This window comes from Dreissena polymorpha, chromosome 7, assembly GCF_020536995.1.
Source record: "Dreissena polymorpha isolate Duluth1 chromosome 7, UMN_Dpol_1.0, whole genome shotgun sequence".
Lineage (NCBI taxonomy): Eukaryota > Metazoa > Mollusca > Bivalvia > Myida > Dreissenidae > Dreissena > Dreissena polymorpha.
The window spans coordinates 52,005,172-52,028,614 of NC_068361.1; the positions used below are offsets into that span (position 1 = coordinate 52,005,172).

Here is a 23,443-nt window from a genome sequence, read left to right on the forward strand (position 1 = left end):
GGTAAATTTTTTCAAACAGGAAATGGAACTGGTCAAGTGACAAAAATGTCGACCTCATCTTTTCAAAACAAAATAAACGATCTTGAACGACGTTTATTCAATGAGAATAAATCAAGGGAAAGAGATCGAGCGAGGCCCAGCATAGATCAGGTTCCGCGTAAACCAAAACCATGTAAGATCACAATGTCCTTGTTTTAAATTGCTGCTCAGTAGAGTACCAAAATGTAAACAACTCTTAAAAATAAAGAAAACATGATGTTATCCTCCGATTACAGTCTATCGATCATTTAATGACAAGTGGCCCAATATCGTTATTAACAATCCAGCACAACAAACAGATTTACCTTGAAAGATTTCTTAAATTCCCATTAATTACATGTCAACATTGTTTATTTAGTCTAAATCGAGTTTAGCAAAGCCCATAGTCCAATAATTCATACCCGCAATAACATATGATAAAATCCATTATGCATGTTGTTAATCTCTTAATGAGATGTCACATCCAAAAGGTCAGGATACTTGATTGCAAAAGGCATTAGGCCAACAAAACTTCAAAAATTAATACCCTTAAAATTGTGTCATATTTATACAGACTGATACCATAATTTTACTTATTTTTAACTAATATTGACAATTTTTAGCGGGCTGTTTTCGGAGAAAACCCCAGGTATTGTCATAGCTTGCTCTTCATCTGCCGGCGTTGTGTAAGAACCTTTACATTGGCTCTAAAATAAAAGGGCTTCCACCAACAACTTTGAAACTTCATATGTAGATGCACCTTGATGAGTTCTACTAGTCGCACCCATTTTTGGTCACTAGGTCAAAGGTCAAGGTTAGACCATATAAACGGACTCCCAGAGCCTTTGATAATTTTTGCTATTGCTGCTCTGGCAGTCCATATGAACCCCTTCATAAACATGGGTGCAGTTCAGGGCAGCGAATCCGTGCGCTTCACTAAACAGACGTTGTTCGAGACAAATTGAGGAAAATAATGAATAAACTTCATAAACATGTTAAATTTACCTGAATGGCAACCTACGGATGTTATCCTTTGTATGCATCCTATAAAAACGCGACGATGTTTCAACACACTTTTCTCGCTGACATGATAATGTTTAAATTTGAAACAGTGAATTCTGTATCGAATACCACAGCGTTATCGACTTTATAGGCTGGAGCACATAACCCGACGTGCAAAATATTGGTGTACTGCGACCTAACCAATATTGGGTCAATTTTCCAATAAGGCGGATACAGCGTACAAAACAAAACCCAGGGCTCCTCCTGGCCCAAAAATTTCTGAAGCCAACATATTAGTCAAATCGATTGTTTTGTAGCCAAATTTAAGAAACTGTAGCCAAAGTATTAACAAAGCATTCGGAACCGCCTGTTGTAAGTATAGGCTACATTAGAGTAAAAGAAGAAACTAAACAAAGAATCTTTAATATGTTTATTACTATAATCATCATGTGTGCATAACAAAAATAATACAGTTGTGCAGCAAAGTACACATTAGTCATAGCCGACACTACAGCCACTTCACTTTTGGATGCACCCTGCGCATTTGTCATGGATGTTTTCCGACAAGACGCTTGTGAGGCCTCTTTGTGATCTGAAATAAACAAAATCAAATATGCTAAACTTCAAAACAAAAAGCTCATTTTGAAAAGTGTCAATATATATTTATTATGAACATAAATTATTAGTGTTATTTTTAATATATTATTAATAATATAAAAAATATTCATGTATATACATTTTAATATTAATGATTGTCATTCTTTTTTATTACCTTTAGATTTTTGGTGTTTTCAAATGTTGTCTTTTTTCAACATACTACACCCAGATATGAATGAATTTGATTTTTGAAACTGTATGCATATTTTGCAATACATCGTTTTTGATTTTGAATTATAATCTAACCACATTAATTCCGAAAGCCAAACATCTTTAAATGATCTATTATCAGATTTGAATTTTTTTGAGACTGGGTCATTAGAATCGTCAGAGTCCAAAGTGCGCTTATTGCCTATGGTCGCCATTATGGCAGTCACAATTTCCGACACTTTCGCCGTAAATGTCAAGGGTTTTATACCCCTTCATCTATCGTCATTCACAATTGTAACGCATTTAGCCTTTAATCATTACAAACATTACGAACTTCTCGAAATTAAAATCAACTATTAAGTTCTTTACTTACGTTCATTGTGTGACTAAGTTGATAAATAGCTAACAGATTTTACTCAAATTGATTGAAATCGGCATCAATCTTTAAAATTGTTTATTTCAGCCGATAAGATCAATGGTTACACCAGTCAGTTTCCTTTGTCTCGATATCCGGTTTCTGACAGGTGTTAATGCAGACTGCGTACCAATTTTGCATGTCAATAATACGGCGATGTATTGAAGCACAGTCTAAAGCTGAAAGAGTTTACTATCTGGAATGGCATTTGTCAGGAAAATAATCGTTTGGCTAAAACGCCCGGCGAACGATTTTTTTTCTGACAAAAATCGTTCGTCGGACGTTTTCGCAAAACGATTATTTTATTCGCGGAATTTGCTAAATTTTCGCCATTGGCAAATCTGGCGAACGGCAGCGGGAGCCCTGAAAACCTAAGTCAATAAAATCAATTACTTCTTGCTTTAATGGTACCATTTTGATGAGTTTGTGGTTTAGATAGGTAAATTTAATAAGTTCTTGCAATTTCAGTGTTCCTTAACCCTTGCATTTTTGATAACATTTTGCACCCATTGACAAGAGAGAGTGCATTGCAACTCTAAGCTCCATTGGGCTATAAAGCTTAGAGTTGAACTATTGCAACTTAGGTCAAGGTCAATGTGACCTCAAAAAAAAATCTGACAAGCTTTTGCAGACACAATGAAACATTCGACATTTGTTCAAATTAATAAATTGTGTCATGTTTCTATTAAAAGATTTGATAAAATTAGGCCATCCTTAAAATTCTTTTGTTGGGCATTACCTAAACTACCCACTAAAATCGGCCCGACTGAATTTTTTTTGTTACTTTCCGCTTTTTATCCTTTCTGGTTATTTGCGTCATTTAATTGAATGCTCCTTCAAGGGTATCTAAAATAGCAATGAACAAAACTCATACCGGTATTTATTTGAATCGCTTATTCATTTGATATATGCATATGCGATTAATTAGACTTTAAATACAACTGTTTTTCTCGTTTCCCTTTAATTAAAATACACTGCTGTCATTCAGGATAGTTTGGGAGTAACAAACAAATTAATTGAGTATCAACGTTCAATTTAATTCTGCAATAGGCAGAGATCTGTAGTATTATCGCCATATAACTAATTATTTAATTATCACTCTTTAATTCAGATCGGTAAATATTCGGTAGAAAGATAAAATGACGGGTATTGTCACGTTTTTGTTTCATTTCTTTATCTCTATACGACTTTGCGACCTGCCGCTATTTTGAAGGCAGACTGCGATATTAAATTGTATTCAAATTATACAACATCAGCGCATGAATGACCCAATATTATCAGATAGCTCCACCCGTTCTCACATTTAATTCGACAACGTCATGTCATTTGTAAGCGAGCTAAATATTGATTGGCCAGCTACCATGTGCACTTCAATAGCAATACGGTCAAGCGATGTCTAATCGTGTAAAGACCAGGTTGCGTTAACTGTTCGAATTGCGAACACTTTCATTGAAACAAAGAGACGAATATAGAAAACCAGTCCAGATAAAAATGGTGGATGTTTTCAACAAAATTTTACTAGATTTTCGCAATTTAGATTGTTCTTGAGCCAAATTCTCAATATTTTCGCAAATGACAGTGCAAGCATTGCGAACGTGTTATTATTGGAATAAATGCCCACTATTACAGGGCTCGCGCTGTCGTTCGCCATTTGTGAAAATATATCGAATTTGGCTCAAGAAAAATACAATTTGGGAATGTGCTTAAATCGAGTTAAATTTCATTTAAAACATCATTCACTCCGGATTTTGTAATTTTAACTATTTTTCTCTTTGTTTCCATGAACGTTTTGAAGCACATATAGTATCTGGCCAATCATCATTAAGTTTGCTATCGGGTAATATTGGGTCATTCATGCGCAGATAATGGAATACACAGTTGATATTGTTGTTTGCCTACAATATATCGGCCGATGGCAAAAGTCATATAAAAAATAAGCAAATACAAAAAAAGAATAACACTCAATAAATTATTTTTAAAATGATCACTTTACAACTTTGTACCGTCTATCGATCTGAATTATAGGATGATTATTAAATAATTAGTTACATGTCGAAGATCTTACACCTTTCTGTTCTTGATTGAAATTGAAACGTTATAATTGCTTTGTTGTTTTTACTCACAAACTATGCTATTGTAAAGTAATATGTCAACCAAATAGTATATTAATAATGTATTTGCTAGGTTTCTTGTTTTCATTTTCTGTAGTCAAACGATAAGCACATTTTGTTTCATGTGCAAAATGTGTACATTTTTTTCGGACTCACGTTTTCGGATAAAGAATTTTTTGTTGATTATATTATAGTTTTGATGTTCTTTATACAAAAAATAGACTTACGAATACACGTGCGGTGATACAGACGGTGCAGAAAACTCTTTACCAATTTCCTTTCATGAGGCAAAAGACTTGGTGCTTTATTTGATATTACCTTTCAGTTTGGTATATGTCGGAGTTCAATGTCAGAAAAAAAATGCTGAAAAAATAAAATCCCTACCTACCTACCCAAAGAAATTAACCTGGGTCGGGTTTTGCCAAACAAACAACTTTTTAAGGATGGCCTTAGCATCCGATCAGGACTATGCTCACTGAACATGTGTTTATCGTCATATCACCTATTTAAGTGATGTGTGCACCCAGTTTTTATGCTAGATCGTTTCATTCTTAAGGTAAACTAAATAATCAATATCAGGAGATGCTGGATGTCAGGTTTTAGAACTATATATAGTTTGCATCATTTTGCATATAAACATTTTTATGAAGCTAGTTTTCATTTTTATGCCCCCCTTTGAAGAAGAGGGGTATATTGCTTTGCACATGTCTGTCGGTCCGTCCACCAGGTGGTTTCTGGATGATAACTCAAGAACACTTGGGCCTAGGGTCATGAAACTTTATAGGTACATTGATCATGACTCGCAGATGACCCCTATTGATTTTGAGGTCGCTAGGTCAAAGGTCAAGGTCACGGTGACCCGAAATAGTAAAATGGTTTCCGGATGATAACTCAAGAACGCTTAGGCCTAGGATCATGAAACTTTATAGGTAGATTGATCATGACTCGCAGATGACCCTATTGATTTTCAGGTCACTAGGTCAAAGGTCAAGGTCACAGTGATTCGAAATAGAGAAATGGTTTCCTGATGATAACTCAAGAACACTTAGGCCTAGGATCATGAAACTTGATAGGTAGATTGATCATGACTCGCAAACGACCCCTATAGATTTTCAGGTCACTAGGTCAAAGGTCAAGGTCACGGTGACCCGAAATAGTTAAATGGTTTCTGGATGATAACTCAAGAACGCTTACGCCTAGGATCATGAAACTTCATAGGTACATTGATCATGACTCGCAGATGACCCCTATTGATTTTCAGGTCACTAGGTCAAAGGTCAAGGTCACGGTGACCCGAAACAGTAAAATGGTTTCCGGATGATAACTCAAGAACGCTTTTGCCTAGCATCATGACACTTCTTAGGTACATTGATCATGACTCGCAGATGACCCCTATTGATTTTCAGGTCACTAGGTCAAATGTCAAGGTCACTGTGATAAAAAACGTATTCACACAATGGCTGCCACTACAACGGACAGCCCATATGGGGGGCATGCATGTTTTACAAACAGCCCTTGTTAGAACTATTAAAACAACATAGAAAAGGGGAATGTAAAATGCATCATGTGGGTTTCTATTCCACCAATGGCTAAAAGTTTGGAATCTGATTGATATGCTGTACCATCTTCAATACTGTAGATGCTTTTTTTATTCACTCACACTGCACTTCTTTATGAAGTTTATGGCCTTGAAAATGACAACATTTACTTACTGCATAAACATTTGTAATGTTTTGAACACGATAAGTTTGATTCCAGTCTGTTCATCCTGATTTCTGTTCGCCATATGTCAAACATATCTATAAATAAAATTATTTAATTGGTGTCTGTTTTAAACGAAACTGACTTTTTGCCTAGGTTAATAAAAAATGATAGGATGCCCCCTTTAGTTTACAGTAATGCCAATAGTAGCGGTGTACTGTAAGGTAGCACCCCTAATGGGCACATATCCAAATATAATCTAATCAATTATTTTCTTAATCAGCATCATTTCACTTAACTACATGCAAATTTGTAGGTAGGCTTTTCATGCTTAAAAAAAAATATACCGATTTTTTCAAAAACCCCACACACTCGGGGTTGTCCAGTTTATTTTCACCCCTGGGGTATATAAAAGTTCCATAATTCATTCAAATTTCCAAATATGGGCATGCAGTTGGTGTGAACAGATGCAGTAGAGGTGTTTTAAGTTTAAACAAGATGAAATAAGTATTCTTTTACAGACATTTATTTTTTACAAATTTTTATCTATGGAAGAGCGCCATGAAATGTAAGTGATTTCAGCCAAGTAAAAATTGGGTCGGTTAAAAACAAAGTGTGATAAAATTCAAAATAGTTTCATTTAAGTTATATTTTAAACTTAGTTTTTATAGAAACACTATATACAGCAAAAATACAAAGAAATAGACAGATTTACCGTTTACTTTTTGAAATAAAAATAAAAATGCAACATGCATCATTCGTATTTTCTGCAGTAAATCACTCAATTTAGCCATAACGTTGTTTTGATTAAAAAAATTGAAGGATGTGCATAAAAATTTCAACATATTTAATAATAAACATAGCTTATATGCTATATTAAATCAAATTACGTTGTAAAAGAAATAAAACGCGTTGCAAAAAGTATGCGATGTCGGCAGGATTCGAACCTGCGCGGGAAGATCCCAAAAGATTTCAAGTCCATCGCCTTAACCACTCGGCAACGACAATTTCTCCTTTGTGCCAGCTTAAATAAGATATCCATAAGTAAACAGGTAAAAAGGCTAGTTGATCTTTGAAGAATTTGCAAAATCGTATTTTTCAGATGATATTTGGATCAAAGTCAATATTTATTGTGAAAATAATGTATTATAAAGGAATTACGTATACATATATCAAAATTCGAAGTTTGAAAAAAATAAAAAGCATCACTCGGAAATAACAGATCATTGAAGATGGGCAAAGATCTAAAATAAATAGCGGGAAATCATTAGGGGTGCGCTACCTTAATTCTATTGTAAACAACCTTAGTCATTTCAACAATCTAAGCAGATTAATAAATGACCTTGAAAACTTGAAGACATTAGCTGCCACTGAATGCACATCGAGAGAACATCAAAATGCATATGATTTGGGTGTTTTGTTTGGGATATATATCATAATAAATAAACAAGCAATATTAAGCATACATGTACTTTGATACATTTTATCAGAATACAGAACCTTTACAAAATATTTATAAAAATTGTTGATGCCTATGTGTGTATGTCTATTACATTTGTTTTCAGTTGACCTTGGTGCAGCGTCTAGGTCAAGCTCTGCACCCTCCTCAGGTAGACGGAGACCAGGGGCTCTGGACTGTGTGCCGGCACACAGACAGCCAGATGGGTAAGCTACCCTAATTGGTTGAGATTTGCTCTGATAAAATGGGGCCTAATGCATGTGAGTTAAGTGTTGTCCCAGGTTAATCTATGCAGTCTGCAAAGGCTTATCAGGGACAACACTTTGCTTTATGGTAATTTTTGTGTTGGCAATTTTTGTAATCAATGTGTCTAGGAAAAAGTAAACAATATGATCGTTCCATACCTCTTAGGTTTTGATGGATATAAAAGGCAAGCTTTCACAGGTGAGGAATTGTTTGAAAATTAACTGTTATCTGAACCAAAGAAATTTTACTTTTTGTTTATTTATTTTAACATTTTACTGTGAATTACAAACAGCAAGGAGTGAAGGAAATTGTGTGTATCCATGTGTTGCTGAATAACGAAATTGAATAAAAGATGACACATATTTTTTTTCAGTGCTGAGATTGAACAAAAGTACACTGAGATTATGAAACAAACAGGGATTTTAACTTTAAATGGACAGGTATTTATAATTGTTTAATTTCAGATGTGTGTAATGTTTTATGCCTTTCTGCTTATTATGGCCCCCTTCAAAGAAGAGGGGGTATATTGTTTTGCACATGTTGTTCCGTCCGTCCACCAAATGGTTTTTGGATGATATCTCAAAAATGCTTAGGCCTAGGATCGTGAAACTACAAAGGTACAGTGATCATGAGTGGCAGATGACCCCTATTGATTGAGGTCACTAGGTCAAAGGTCACGGTCAAGGCCACGATGGGGGGGCATATGTCTTCAACTGCGGAACACTTGTTTTTTTAAATTAATTTAATTTTAAAATTGACAGTTCTTGAACTTCGCTCAAACGGTAAATTGTGTCATGATAATTATATGGTTCAGTTATATGCAAATCATATTATGGTAACCTCATCAGTCTGACATGACTTGTTCAGGACCTTCAGGTACTGTATTTTAGTTTACATTTGCAATGGCAGAATGATTATGAATAAACCTTATTTTGAAAGTAAATAGTTCAATGCAAAAAAAATATCATTGCAGGTCCACTACACTGTTCAAATTCCAAAATGTGTGAAAGTTTGAGCAGGGTGTGCATTTATGCATTGATTTTTTGTGTGATCTGTTTTCACAATTATTTTAGCGGAGAAATTGCGACATAACAATTGATGAGCATACATGTTTGCAAAAGTCCAAAAAAGTGGTTATTCACCAAATTGTAATTTTTATTTCAGTTTAACATGGTCAGGTTTTGATTTTATCTGTAACTTATGCAGTTCATGAGAAATTACAGAAGAACCATGAAATACATTTCTTGATGGTGAAATGATGATTTTCACAAACCTAAAACAAATGTGTATGTCTTGTTATGTAGAAAGTTCCTACAGATATCACAGAGCTGGAGCACATGGGAGAACTTGGACATGGCACATGTGGACAGGTTGTGCGAATGAAGCATAAGAAGATTGGGGTCATGATGGCAGTTAAGGTAATACTGCATGGATTTTGTTATTACTTGTAGAAGCTTTATCCATAGCTACATATTCTGAGGATTTGTTCCAAGGAGGCATTAGATCTTGAGAAAGATTATAAGCCAAGTTGCAGGGTGCTGCATTCTGGCCATGTTTGTCTCAGCCTATTTAGCTCTTGTGTACAGTTTTAAAAAAAAGAGCTGATTCTTCTGAAATTAAATTAATGAAAATGTTTGTGTATGTTTAATTCAGAAATGTATTAACCTAACTTAAATACTGTACAGTTTTGGCAATGGTTGATACATATGCTTCTCATCTCAGCGACTGGGGTTCAATTCCCACTCCAGGCAATTTTGATCTTGGTCAGATGCCATACCCAACAGGTGGGGTTTTCCTTTGGAGCTTCAGTTCTCACCACAAGGCAAAACAACAACAAACTTGAATATCTTTCAGTAGAAACCAAACAGTTAGAAATTGCAGCTGTGATTTGAAGTCTGTCCCAACTTTCTTGAGTCTTGGAAAGATAATCAGGTATAGGTGCTTATACACTTTCTGACTCCACAAATAATTCAGCCACAGGTGTGGATGGACCATACCGGTATATACTTCAAAATACACACAGACACACACTTTGTTTACAAAATATGATAATAAGCATTAAAATATTACATACTAGTAATCAGGATATAACACATTAAGTCCGGTTTTCTCAGGGCAAAGCCCAAATGTTGAAAAATCAGGTTGGAATAACACCATAATCATTTCAGCAAATGCGTCGTGGTGGAAACAAGGAGGAGAATAAGCGTATCATCATGGACCTTGATGTGGTGCTGAAGTCCCATGACTGTCCATATATAGTGCAGTGCATAGGCACCTTTATCACCTCTGTATGTATCATAGGGACAGTCCTTATATAGTGCAGTGCATAGGCACCTTTATCACATCTGTATGTACATGTATCATAGGGACTGTCCATATATAGTGCAGTGCATAGGCACCTTTATCACCTCTGTATGTATCATGGGGACTTGTTTTATTGGTGTGTATCCCCTTTTGACAAATATTGTAAAATCCCATAAAAGTGTGGTACTTGATTATTTGTTCTTGGCTAAAAATACTCTAGCTTTACAATGCTTCATCTTTTTATATTTGATGTAAAATATACAATTGTCTTAATTTAGTGGACCAATTATTAATACTTTGTTGTCTAATAATGGGGAGACTATTGGAATGAAATCAGTTTAAAGGGGGTGGAAATTGAATGCTCTACAATAATTTATTTGGGTTCATCCTCTCTTATAATTGCTTCTTCTAGGGAAGGCAAGAAGTCCCTCTTCTTTACCTTTTGCCTCTAACTTTTTCGCTTTTGTCAATTTCATGACCCTGTTTAGATGAAGCAAAAACTCTATATTAAATCATCTAACTTCAATAACAAACATGAAGCTAAGTTTAATATTTAATTTGCAGATGTTGTGCCTACATGATATTTGTTATTGCTAAATACATCCTTGTGACAGTTTTTATTTGTGCAGGAGTGTTTTGTCACTTTAAAATGAAGCATCATTTTCATGTAACACTTGATGTAAATAAAAGATCCTCTTTATTCTTCTATTTTATTTCATAAGTTGAGCAACTTGTTTTTTTTAATGTCAACTCACACCGACTGCACTACATGGAACAAAAACATTGAATATTATTCAAATTATTAAATGCATCCAGAAAATATGTCAATCAATAGCTTTAAAACAAAAAATAAAATAATAAATTTTAAATAAAAACTGTTTAATGCAATTGTTTTCTTTGTTACCTGCAGAGTGAAGTCTGGATATGCATGGAATTAATGTCAACATGCCTCGAAAAATTGTTGAAGAAAACCCACCGTCCCATTCCAGAGAAAATTCTTGGCAAAATGGCTGTAGCAGTAAGTGTAACTGTGTCTGTTTTAATGATCATGAATACCATGTATATTCTGTCAACATTAGATAAGAGAGTAAAAGAAGTCGAGTATTTGTGACAACTCATCAAACAAATATTTTTTTGGAGATAATGGTCATCATTTTTTACATGTAAAGTGAGATTTGTTGGAGTTATAGCTTTCTCATTATTTTTACATTTAATTTGTCAAAATTCACTTGTGCACTTTGGGTCCTTTTGCATTTACTAAGAAAATGAGCCAAAAATTGTTAATTTTGTATTGTTACTAAAAAAAAAGTGTTTAAAGCCACACACCTTGAAATGAAATACATGGCATAGTAAATTTAAGTATAAATAAGAAACATATTTTTTCTTTGCCAATTAGAATATATCTGGTGGTTACAAGGTAGAAATCCGTCTCTATTGCGCTTTAAACTTAAAAATAATCGCGTTTGTGGAATCGGACGTAAACGTCTAGAACTCATACTTTCGGTTTTGAAAGCGCTACTGTTTGAAAAATAATAATAATTACTTGCTAACTAGGCTATAGATCTAATTTTACCTATGCCAATTAGAATATATCTGGTGGTTACAAGGTAGAAATCCATCTTTTTTTAGCTTTAAAACTTTAAAATAATCATGTTTGTCAAAATGGGTGTACATTGTATACGTATAGAAATCTTACTTTTAGTTTTAAAATTAAAGAAATAATAAATTACTTGCTAACTAGGCTATAGATTTAATTTTATCTAGGCCAATTAGAATAAATCTGGTTGTTACAAGGTAGCCATCCGTCTTTTTTGCACTTAAAAACTTTAAAATAATCTCTTTCGTCGAAATTGACGTATACATATAGAAATCCTACTTTCGGTTTTAAATTTTTTTTTTTATATAAATTCCTTGCTTAGTAGGCTATAGATTTAATGACAATTTTGCACACTTTCAAATTGCATCTATATGTTTTGATTATTATAACATGTTTTTCATTTCAAGGTGTGGCTTTAATTTTTATCTTTGATGCACAAAATGTGACATCGACTGAAGTAGATGTATCGCATATATTCCAGATGGTCAAAGCTCTGAACTACCTCAAAGAGGAGCACGGAGTCATTCACAGAGGTGGGTTTGCTTTCCATTGCTCATTACTCCATTTACTATAAATGACATCGTACATTGATATGAACATATTATATATAATAATTCTCTTACTAACAAAATCCAGTTTTGGCACAAAGTGTCGTCCCTGATCAGTGCTCCAGCTAGGATTTGAAAAGGGCAGGGGGGCTTTTTTGTCAAAAGGGCACTTTGGACGTGCAGTATTTTGTCAAAAGGGCACTTTCGAGCGCGCGGGCATTTCTGGAATGCTTCTTCTTGCATGTTAATTAAAATATGTTATTAATAATTGTTAGAATATATTATTCCCATTTTTATTTAACAGTTCAAATATAATGTCTACGAGGGCAGAGCGGAGCATCGGGAGGGCAGGGCGCCCTTCAATTTAGGCCTTGCTGGAGCACTGCTGATAAGCCTATGCAAATTGCGCAGGCTAATCTGGGATGGCACTGTAAGCACTGTCATGCAATAAGCCCTGTTTTCCCAAAGAGTGACAAATTTTTATCGTCTTTCAGATGTGAAGCCCTCCAACATATTGCTGGACGAGACAGGCACAGTGAAGCTGTGTGACTTCGGCATCAGCGGCAGACTTGTTGACTCCAAGGCAAAAACTCGCAGTGCAGGTTGCGCAGCGTACATGGCGGTGAGAGCCTGGTCATATGATTAATATTGAGATTAGCCGTACTGACAAGGGAAGCTTCACTACCAAGAGGAGATGTGCATATTATCTATTTTTCTATATTTTCTATATATAATTTTCTATAAACTGTTCATATAGTGCAATTCTTGTCCGGGCTATTTCTCCCCAACTACTGACTGGACTTCAATGAAGCTTTATGGGAAGCTTAACTACCTTGAGTACATTGTTGTAGATGCGCATGTCATTAGTGTGTTCTGGTTAGATGATTGATTTAGAGAGTTATGGCCCTTTGAAATTTTTAAGTTGCTAAACCATCCATCCTATTATTTTGTCCAAAGTTATGCCCCTCAAGACGTTTCCTTTTATCTGAATACAATGTATATAGTGCAATATTGTGACAGAAAAACCTTTTAAGGGAACATCACCCGTCTCCAAAGTTTCTTGTCATCTTAAGTTTAAATGTATGCAAGTCTAGCTACTTAAATGGCCTACATATGAAGTTTGAATGTCTTTCCGGTTCATTGATTTTTGACAAAGTTGGAAATTTTCTGTTAAATAGTTGCTCTGTAGCTTCAAAGCGCAGTATGGGGCATTGTGTTGAACAAACACAGGTCTTGTCTTTATATGGCTATACTGAAACCTAGAGAACAATTTAAAGTCCCATTTTTTTGCCCTATCTTGCCTTAAAACCTTTGGTCATCCCATTTCTAGTAAGTCTATTTAAATATGTATTCATGTTGACCCTTATGTGCTTTCCTTTCAGCCTGAAAGAATAGACCCTCCTGACCCCACACGACCAGATTATGATATTAGAGCCGATGTGTGGAGTCTTGGAATCTCATTGGTAGGTGGTAAATAGCCTATACCAAATGGCCGCTGTCAAACCCAATACCTAATATTTCTTCTGTCAAGTCATGGAAGTTTCCTGACTTTTAAATTTAAGTAGGATACCGGAAGGAAATCACTTAATTTTTTTAGTTCGTTTATGTTTGTCTTTGCCATTATCAACAGTTTTTATGTCATTTTATAGAGGTCAGTTAACTATGTCCCGTGTTGGATGGTATACCAGTCCTAAGTGAACATACTTGTGTCAGTAACTGATGATTGCTCAGCTTTACTCAGAGGTAGGGTTCAGTACATTAATATAACAAGTAACTTAGCTTGACTGGTTTCACACGTATCCCCAAGCCGCAGCTTTTGACCCAGGAGTCAGATAAAAAATTCCAAATAGTGCACTGTCGCACATATGCTAATATCTAACATGTGTTTAAGTTTCAAAGTTCTCGTGCTAATAGGGTAGGAGGAGATAGTGGCCAGGACGGATGGAAAGACGGCGGAGATAACCACATAATATCCCTGCTCCAATGCAGAGTGTGGGGATATTTAAAATTGCATGAGAACTAGAGAAGTGTGTTAAATCTTTTTTTTAGATATCAATTACATTTGAATCTGTTTGATCAAACTCTTAATTGGATTATAGATGCTTCTGAAAAAAACTGTATAATTTATAATTGACTTAATAACTCATGCTTTGAGTTTTTGTTTACCATTCTTTGATCCCTTTTTAGCAGAAGCATTTTATCCACAATAAGAAATTTAGCATTTAGGGGTCCTGGTATTAAGCATGACAGAAAACATTAATAAGATTGTTAAAAAATGTAGCAACTAAAACAGGAACCAGGCAATTGAAAATGGTTAATCTAAGACTTGCATGTGCAATCAGATTGTATTGTTTACATTTTTATAAGTTTGACTGTTAGAAAATAACTGAAGCAAAACCAAAACCAATTCCAAATGTGATTGCAATTTGAATACTTAGAAATCAAGTAGTTTTTAAGTATGCAATAAGACAACCAAATATTTTTACAAAATTAAAAAAAAATGTTGCTTATCTTGAGCACCTCATTATGGTGGAATTAAGTGCTTAGCAATTAAACTTGTCCAAGCAAAATAATTGAAATGTTTTTTAACCAGGTTTTCCAAAGGAAAAAACTGGTTATTAGATTGGTGAATGCGGGCGGGCTGGCTGGCTGGCTGGCGGGCGGGCGGAACAAGCTTGTCCGGGCCATAACTTTGTCGTTCATTGTGAGATTTTAAAATCATTTGGCACATTTGTTTACCATCATTAGACGGTGTGTCGCGCGAAAGAATTACGTCGATATCTCAAAGGTCAAGGTCACACATTGAGTTCAAAGGTAAAAAATGGCCATAAATGAGCTTGTCTGGGCCATAACTATGTCATTTATTGTGAGATTTTAAAATCATTTGGCACATTTGTTCACCATCATGGGACGGTGCGTCGCATGAAAGAATCACGTCAATATCTCCAATGTCAAGGTTGCCACGACTAAAAATAGATTAATTTTCAAACAAACTTACAAAGGGGGTTTATTTTGTTTGTTCATTTCAAAAGTTCAGTTTGAGTTGTCTCCCTTTATCAGATTTTTTTTCACAATGAAAACCTGGTTTTGTGACAATTTTGTCCCTTGTTTTTTCTTGTATTATGATAAAACAGGCCCAAGATCCATGCCCATCTTCACCATCCAATTGTTAGACTTAAGTCTAAAAATATAGAATATTCTTGAAACTGTTTTGTACTTATTGTATAATTATGTTTTATATAAGCTAAGTTTGGCAGAAAATATTATTACTTTCAACTAAATTAGCATTTCGTCTTTAGAATAATTGATTAATGACATAATAAAAATTATTTAGCCTATATATATTGGAATGTTGAACGCATTTTACTTGATATAAAGTCTATTGTTTATTCTTAAATCGAAGAATTGATTTGTAAATATGGGTCCTGTTGTAAAAAAAATGCAAAGCCTCTTACTCAGATCATTCAGCTTCAGTCACCAAAAACATCCCTCAACCGTTACAGGGGACCAGATCTGGTAATCTCAATCCATTACAGGGGACCATTTCTGGTAATCACAAAACTAATTTTATTAGCCTATGCTCTGACTGCAAAGTGGTACTTTTTGTCAAATGGTAACAAGCTTGGTGGGCAAGTTTTCAGAAACTTTTTTCTGGATATCACTCCGACTTTGTCCAAGAGCTGACAGACTTTGGCTCCAAAACTGTATTTGTGAAGCCTGTTTTTACTTGATTATACAGGTGGAGTTGGCAACAGGAGAGTTTCCATACAAGAACTGCAAGACAGACTTCGAAATGCTGACCAAGGTTCTTGAGGATGACCCACCTCTACTGCCCACAGATCAAAACTTTTCCAAGGAATTTTGCTCATTTGTCAAAGATTGGTGAGTGCTGTGTGATTTTTTTCTCAAATACAAATATTGAATAGTGCCCAAAGAATATGAATAACAAAGATTAAATGTTGTAACCTACACGTTTATTAATAATCACAAGCTTATATGTGAAATCTATCAATGTTACTACTGATTTAAGTATTTTAGGGTAGTTTTTAAGTTTGTGGCTTGTGTCAAGTTTACTTCCAAAATTATTAGGTCTTCATCCCTGTTGTTTTTACCGGTACAAGTTCTGTCTGTCGATTTTGCTGCTAGAGCAGTGGTGATTTATTTGTCTGGTCCCCTATTTAAAATGGTTTTTAGCTCACCTGATTGCTCAGGTGAGCTTTTGTGACCGGTCTTTGTCCGTCGTCCGTCCGTCCGTTAACATTTGCTCGTAAACACTCTAGAGGCCACATTTCTTGTCCCATTTTCATGAAACTTGGTCAGAAGCTTTGTCCCAATGAAATCTCGGCTGAGTTTGAAACTGGGTCGTGCCGGGCCAAAAACTAGGTCACTAGGTCAAAAAAAAGAAAAACCTTGTAAACACTGTAAAAGTCACATTTTTGGCCCAATTTTCATGAAATTGGGTCAAAATGTTTGCCTTTATGATATGTTGGTTGAGTGTAAAAGTGGTTCCAGTCCGTTGAAAAACATGGCCCCCAGTGGGAGGGGCAGTTTTCCTTATTTGGCTATAGAGAAACCTTGTAAACACTCTAGAAGTCACAATTTTTGCCCAATCATCATGAAAGTTAGTCAAAACATTGGTTTTATTGATATCTCGGAAGAGTTTGAAAATGGTCCAGATCGGTGTAAAAAAACATGGCCGCCAGTGGTTGGGCATTTTTCTTAATATGTATATAGTGAAAACATGAGATCACTCTTAAAGTCACATTTTTGGTTCAATCTTCATGAAATTTGGTGAGAACTTTTGTTTCCTAGATATGTGAGTTAAGTACGAAAATGGTTCCGGTCCATTGAAAAACATGGTTGCCAGGTGGACGGTGCAGTTTTCGTTATATTTATATAACTAGAAATGGCGCGGCAGAGGCCGACGCGTATCCCCACGCCGAATGTTTGACCTAGGTGTGCCCCAGGGTTGGTAATGGGGCCATGCATAGCTGAGATTGACCGTATTGTCATAAGAGAAGTTCATCATCAATTAGAAGTGAATTGGTGTAGAAATGAAGAAGTTATAGTAAAAGGCAATTTTGGGTGGGTGTGACATATGTGGGCAGGGCGCCCCAGGGTTGGTAATGGGGCCATGCATAGTTGAGATTGACCATATTGTCATAAGAGAAGTTCAGTATCAATTTGAAGTGAATCGGTGTAGAAATGAAGAAATTATAGTAAAAGGCAATTTTGGGTGGGTGTGGTCTATGTGGGCGGGGCCTCAGGGTTGGTAATGGGGCCATGCATAGTTGAGATTGACCGTATTGTCATAAGAGAGGTTCAGTATCAATTTGAAGTGAATCGGTGTAGAAATGAAGAAATTATAGTAAAAGGCAATTTTGGGTGGGTGTGGTCTATGTGGGCGGGGCGCCCCAGGGTTGGTAATGGGGCCATGCATAGTTGAGATTGACTGTATTGTCATAAGAGAAGTTCAATATCAATTTGAAGTGAATCGGTGTAGAAATGAAGAAATTATAGTAAAGGCAATTTTGGGTGGGTGTGGTCTATGTGGGCGGGGCCCCAGGGTTGGTTATGGGGCCATGCATAGTTGAGATTGACCCTAATGTCATAAGAGAAGTTCAGTATCAATTTGAAGTGAATCCGTGTAGAAATGAAAAAATTATAGTAAATGGAATTTTTTGGTGGGTGTGGCCTATGTGGGCGGGCGCCCCAGGGTTGGGATTGGGGCCATGCATAGTTGAGATTGACCCTAATGTCATAACAAAAGTTCAGTATCAATTTGAAGTGAATCCGTGTAGAAATGAAAAAATTATAGTAAATGGAAATTTTTGGTGGGTGTGGCCTATGTGGGCGGGGCGCCCCAGGGTTGGGAATGGGGCCATGCATGGTTGAGATTGACTGTATTGTCATAAGAGAGGTCCAGTATCAATTTGAAGTGAATCGGTGTAGAAATAAAGAAGTAAATGTAAAATAACCTAAAAAAATGAGTGATAATTTCTGACGCGGCCCCACCCCAACCGCTATAACTTTTGACCCAGGGGTCAGATCAAAATTCCAAATAGTGCAGGGTCGCACATATGCTCATAGCTACCATGTGTGTAAGTTTCAAGGTTCTAGTGCTTTTAGTGTAGGAGGAGATAGTGGCCAGGACGGACGGACAGACAGACGGACGGACGGCGGAGATAACCACAATATCCCCACCTTTTTTTCAAAAAGCGTGGGGATAATAAAAAGGCTTGTAAACAATCATGAATTTAGGTCATGTAACATGGGAGACAACTCTTGTAAATATTGCATTCAAGTTTAACAGTAGCTACTCCCCTTTGACTATTAATGTTTTCATAATAATACATTGTAGTTGTGTGTATCCTTGTAAACACTCTAGAGGTCACAATTTTGTTTCAGATGTTATGAATCTTGGTCATAATATTTATTATTATCCGTCTGTCGGTCCGTCCACTAGATGGTTTCCTGATGATAACTCAAGAACGCTTAGGCCTAGGATCATGAAACTTCATAGGTTCATTGAGCATTACTGGCAGTTGACCCCTATTGATTTTGAGGTCACTAGGTAAAAGGTCAAGGTCACAGTGACTCTAAATAGTAAAATGGTTTCCGGGTGATAACTCAAGAATGCTTATGCCTAGGATCATGAAACTTCAAAGGTACATTGATCATGACTGGCAGATGAACCCTATTGATTTTCAGGTTACTAGGTCAAAGGTCAAGGTCACAGTGAGTCGAAATAGTTAAATGGTTTCCGGATGATAACTCAAGAATGCTTACGCCTAGGATCATAAAACTTCATAGGAACATTGATCATGACTGGAAGACGACCCCTATTAATTTTCAGGTCACTAGGTCTAAGGTCAAGGTCACAGTGACTCGAAACATTAAAATGGTTTCCTGATGATAACTAAAAAATAATTAGGCCTAGAATAATGAAACTTCATAGGTACATTGATCATGACTGGCAGATGACCCCTATTGATTTTCAGGTCACTAGTTAAAAGTTCAAGGTCACAGTGACAAAAAATGAATTCACACAATGGCTGCCACTACAACTGACAGCCCGTATTGGGGCATGCATGTTTTACAAACAGTCCTTGTTATAAGCAAAGTTTGATGTTTGCTAAGGGGGGTAAACTCAAAATATACGTAACCAGGTCAAATCTTAAAAAAAAACAAAAACACTCCATATGCCAGAGTTTTGGTTCAATAATGATGAAACTTGACCAAGATGTTTGTCTTGACAAGATATTGGTCAAGTTTGACGTTTGGTAAAGATTTAATGAACCGACTCTTCTCAGGTGAGCGAACTTGGGCCATCTTGGCCCTCTTGTTAAGATTTTGTAAATGCAGTTTTGTTTTTTGAATTACAGCCTAACTAAAGATTATAGAAGAAGACCAAAATACAGAAAGTTGTTAGTAAGTACACTTGCTGAAAATATTTTATGTGGAGAATCTATTTACCAAAATATCCTGTTTCATTTCTTAGTGTGGTACATGTACACTTCACCTTGTGTGAACTGGTACTCGGCAGAACTGAACATTTATTACGTAGACAAAAGACACCAACAGCAACTGAATCTCCATGTTTTATGACAACTGTGTTCTGTATTATCTTTTTTGTCAGATTTAAGCCTTTCCCTAAATCATTGCTTGGAGACCTTTGACTAGAACATTCAATTCATAATGTTTATGAGCCAATTTAAAAAAAATGGGGGAGGGGTATTACTGGAACACCTGTGGCAGGCTCCGTTCAAGAAAATGATGTCCTCTTAATAACTCAAACAATTTCAATTGGATCATCATGAATTTGTTTACATAATACATGTAGCTTTAAAAAGTCTCATAATTCTTTTAATTCCGGGCCTATAATTAAAAAGTGCTTAATGTGATCTTGCTGGTTATCACACTTTGCAAATATTTAAATGCCCTCAAAGATTATCACTAAGCTTCATGATCATCTGATTCCAACTGTTTTGAGTTATTGAGCAGACATTTGCCATTTTTTGTAATTCAAGGTTCACAGTTTCATGTGAATTACCTCATTTCTTAATTAAATGTAAGGTAATTGTTTGTATACATTTCAATTCTGCTCATTGATATCTATACACCCAGCAAGTTTCATTTTGATATCTTGTGTCATATCTGAGATAAAAACCCTGAAAAGTTGCATCATATAAAAAATGACAAAGGGCAATAAATCTTCTTTTCGAAATTGTTGGGTTATGGTTCTAGTGCAAGGTAATTCTTCCAAATAAATATTTGAACACCCATGATGTTTCATGTTGACATCTTGTATGGTATCTGAGATATAGCCCTGAACAGTTACCTCATACAAAAAACTAAAGGCAATAACTCTTCGTCGTTGGATAAAAAGTTTTCATATCTTTTTTATGGCATGTATATATGCTGTTGCTTGAATGTACTATTCTGTCTTAATTTTGTTCTTGTATCCCAAGAATATTGTGTATTGAAACATTGATACCTTCGTTTTTAGGAGCATCCTTTTATCAAGATATACGAGACACTTCCGGTAGACGTGGTCACATGGTTTAAGGATGTGTCTGTCCACATAGAGCCTCATCAAGACGTCTGAACTCGTTAATGGTAGGTATCAGTATTAACCAAATGTCACCAAATCCTTTTTATACGCCCGTTTTGAAAAACGGCGGCTGCGGCAGCGTCCACAGCAGTGTCCTCTCTCTAGTTCAAATACTTTTCCTCCGATCTTCACCAAACTTGGTCAGAAGTTGTATCTAGACAATATCTAGGTCAAGTTCGAATATGGGTCATGCCGGGTCAAAAACTAGGTCACAGGGTCACTTAGTGCATTTCAAGGATTAAGCATGGTGTCTGCTCTCTAATTGAGAAAGTTTTCATCTGATCTTCACCAAATTTGGTCAGAAGTTGTATCCAGACAATATCTAGGTCAATTTCAAATATGGGTCATGCCTGGTCAAATACTAGGTCACAAGGTCACTTTGCATTTCAAGGATTTAGCATGGTGTCTGCTCTCTAATTGAAGTAGTTTTCATCCGCTCTTCTCCAAATTTGGTCAGAAGTTGTGTCTAAATGATGTCTAGGTTAAGTTCAAATATGGGTCATGCCGGGTCAAAAACTAGGTCACTAAGTGCATTTCAAGCATTTAGCATAGTGTCTGCTCTCTAATTGAAGTAGTTTTCATCCGATCTTCACCAGATTTGGTCAGAAGTTGTATCTTGACAATATCTAGATCAAGTTCAAATATGGATCATGCCAGGTCAAAAACTAGGTCATGGGGTCACTTAGTGCATTTCAAGGATTAAGCATGGTGTCTGCTCTATAATTGAAGTAGTTTCCATCTGATCTCCAAATTCGGTCAGAAGTTGTATCTAGATGATGTGTAGGTCAAGCTCAAATTTGGGTCATGCCGGGTCAAAACTAGGTCACAATGTCACTTAGTGCATTTCAAGCATTTAGCATGGTGTATGCTCTCTAATTGTAGTAGTTTTAATCCGATCTACACTAAATTTGGTCAGAAGTTGTATCTAGACAATGTCTAGGTCAAGTTCGAATATGGGTCATGTTGGGTCAAAAACTAGGTCACGGGGTCAGTTAGTGCATTTCAAGGATTCAGCATGGTGTCAGCTGTTTAATCGAAGATTTCATCCGATCTTCACCAAATTTGGTCAGAAGTTGTGTCTTAATGTTATCTAGGTCAAGTTCTTATAAAGGTCATGCCGGGTCAAAAACTAGGTCACTACATCACTTAATGCATTTCAAGCATTTAGCATGGTGTCCAAAACCTTTCAACGGGCGTTTCTTGTGACAGTTTGGCACTCTTTTTAAACTTGTGATTTGTAGGTACCAGTATTAAGGGACATCACAAGATAAGCTGTCCTTTTTGAGTGATTAATGACATCATTAAGGTTTTTTAAAAGCAATAGTGCTAATTTAATATTTACATTATCTATTTTGTCATGAACTTTTGTATTTTCATAGTTGTAAGTGGTTAAAATTGCCCTAACTTTTAACTTTTTCTTTGTCTTCAATTTGTGTAACACACGATAATTATTTGAAGCAATAAATCTATATGTATTCATTTAATACCCTTAAGTTTAGCTATTAACTCGTCTTTCAATGCAAAAGGTTTTACCTGATAACACTACCAAGTGACTGTCCATGGACAAATAGCAATCACTGCACAAAATGTTTATTCTGATTCTAATATTCATTCCAGATTCCTTGAAGGGTTCATGAGACAAAGAGGTGTCAATCTCATTCATCTTGGTGCAGACTGGATCCAGTCCTGTTTGGGCAGCTTGATACAAACAATTTCACAGGATATTGATGATTGGGCTGTAGCTGTGAACTGTTCTGTCATTGGTCAGCTGCAATCTGAAACAAGACTTTCTATTGGTCCTTTAGGACCACTGCACCAGGAATTTAACCAATCAGACCTGTTTTTAAATGTCCACTGGTTTGGACAAGCAGCCAATAAGATCATTTTGTACATGTACATTATTTTGTCATTGTCATTATGATTTGTTATTTGTCTCAGCATCAACTGTAGTCCAAAACATATGAATCACATGGTTATAAACAAAATGTTTTTTATACAAACACAAATACCTTATTAACTTGATGTTTGCATCTTTTTGTGTATGTCCAAGAAATGGTGATGAAATTGTGTGCATCTACTATTAAATTTAATGTTTTTAAATGACTTCTGACTTCTTTGCCATCAAAAATTTGATAAAATTATTGTTGTTTTTTTATTTCAAATACTTATTTTTTTTTTAAATGTCTACTCATGCAATACCTATAATTCAAAGTATTTGAATCGCTAAGCCAAGTCATGTGGCTATGAAATAATTTCTACATCCACAGAATGGTATGATATCAGTGCTTCAGCTAGGCCTAAATGGAAGGGCGCCACACCCTTCCCTTATTAAGGGCTGCCCTTCCGATGCCCTTCCCTGCCTTTTTTATTAGTCCCCTACCGGTTTCACCGGAGGGGACTTATCGTTTGCACTCCGTCTGTCAGTCAGTCTGTCTGTCACACTTTTCTGGATCCTGCGATAACTTAAAAAGTTCTAAATATTTTTTCATGAAACTTTAAACATGGATAGATGGCAATATGGACATTATGCACGTCATTTCATTTTGTTCATATGTCAAAAATTCTGGTTGCTATGGCAACAAATAGACTAGAAATACTGCTGAAAATGGTGGTTTTCTGGA

At 35.8% G+C, this 23,443-nt stretch overlaps 1 protein-coding gene across 1 annotated transcript; it reads left to right on the plus strand.

The window, feature by feature from the left end:
* Positions 1-22,925, plus strand: LOC127837046 (dual specificity mitogen-activated protein kinase kinase 7-like). The gene is made up of 13 exons (XM_052363813.1): positions 1-172; positions 7,620-7,719; positions 8,133-8,199; positions 9,064-9,177; positions 9,928-10,047; positions 10,974-11,081; positions 12,142-12,193; positions 12,703-12,830; positions 13,591-13,671; positions 15,948-16,090; positions 19,594-19,639; positions 20,718-20,827; positions 22,440-22,925. Exons 1-12 carry the CDS (start codon positions 46-48, stop codon positions 20,814-20,816), a joined length of 1,185 nt encoding a protein of 394 aa, XP_052219773.1. The 5' UTR covers positions 1-45; the 3' UTR covers positions 20,817-20,827; positions 22,440-22,925.
* Positions 22,926-23,443: the final 518 nt, after the last annotated feature.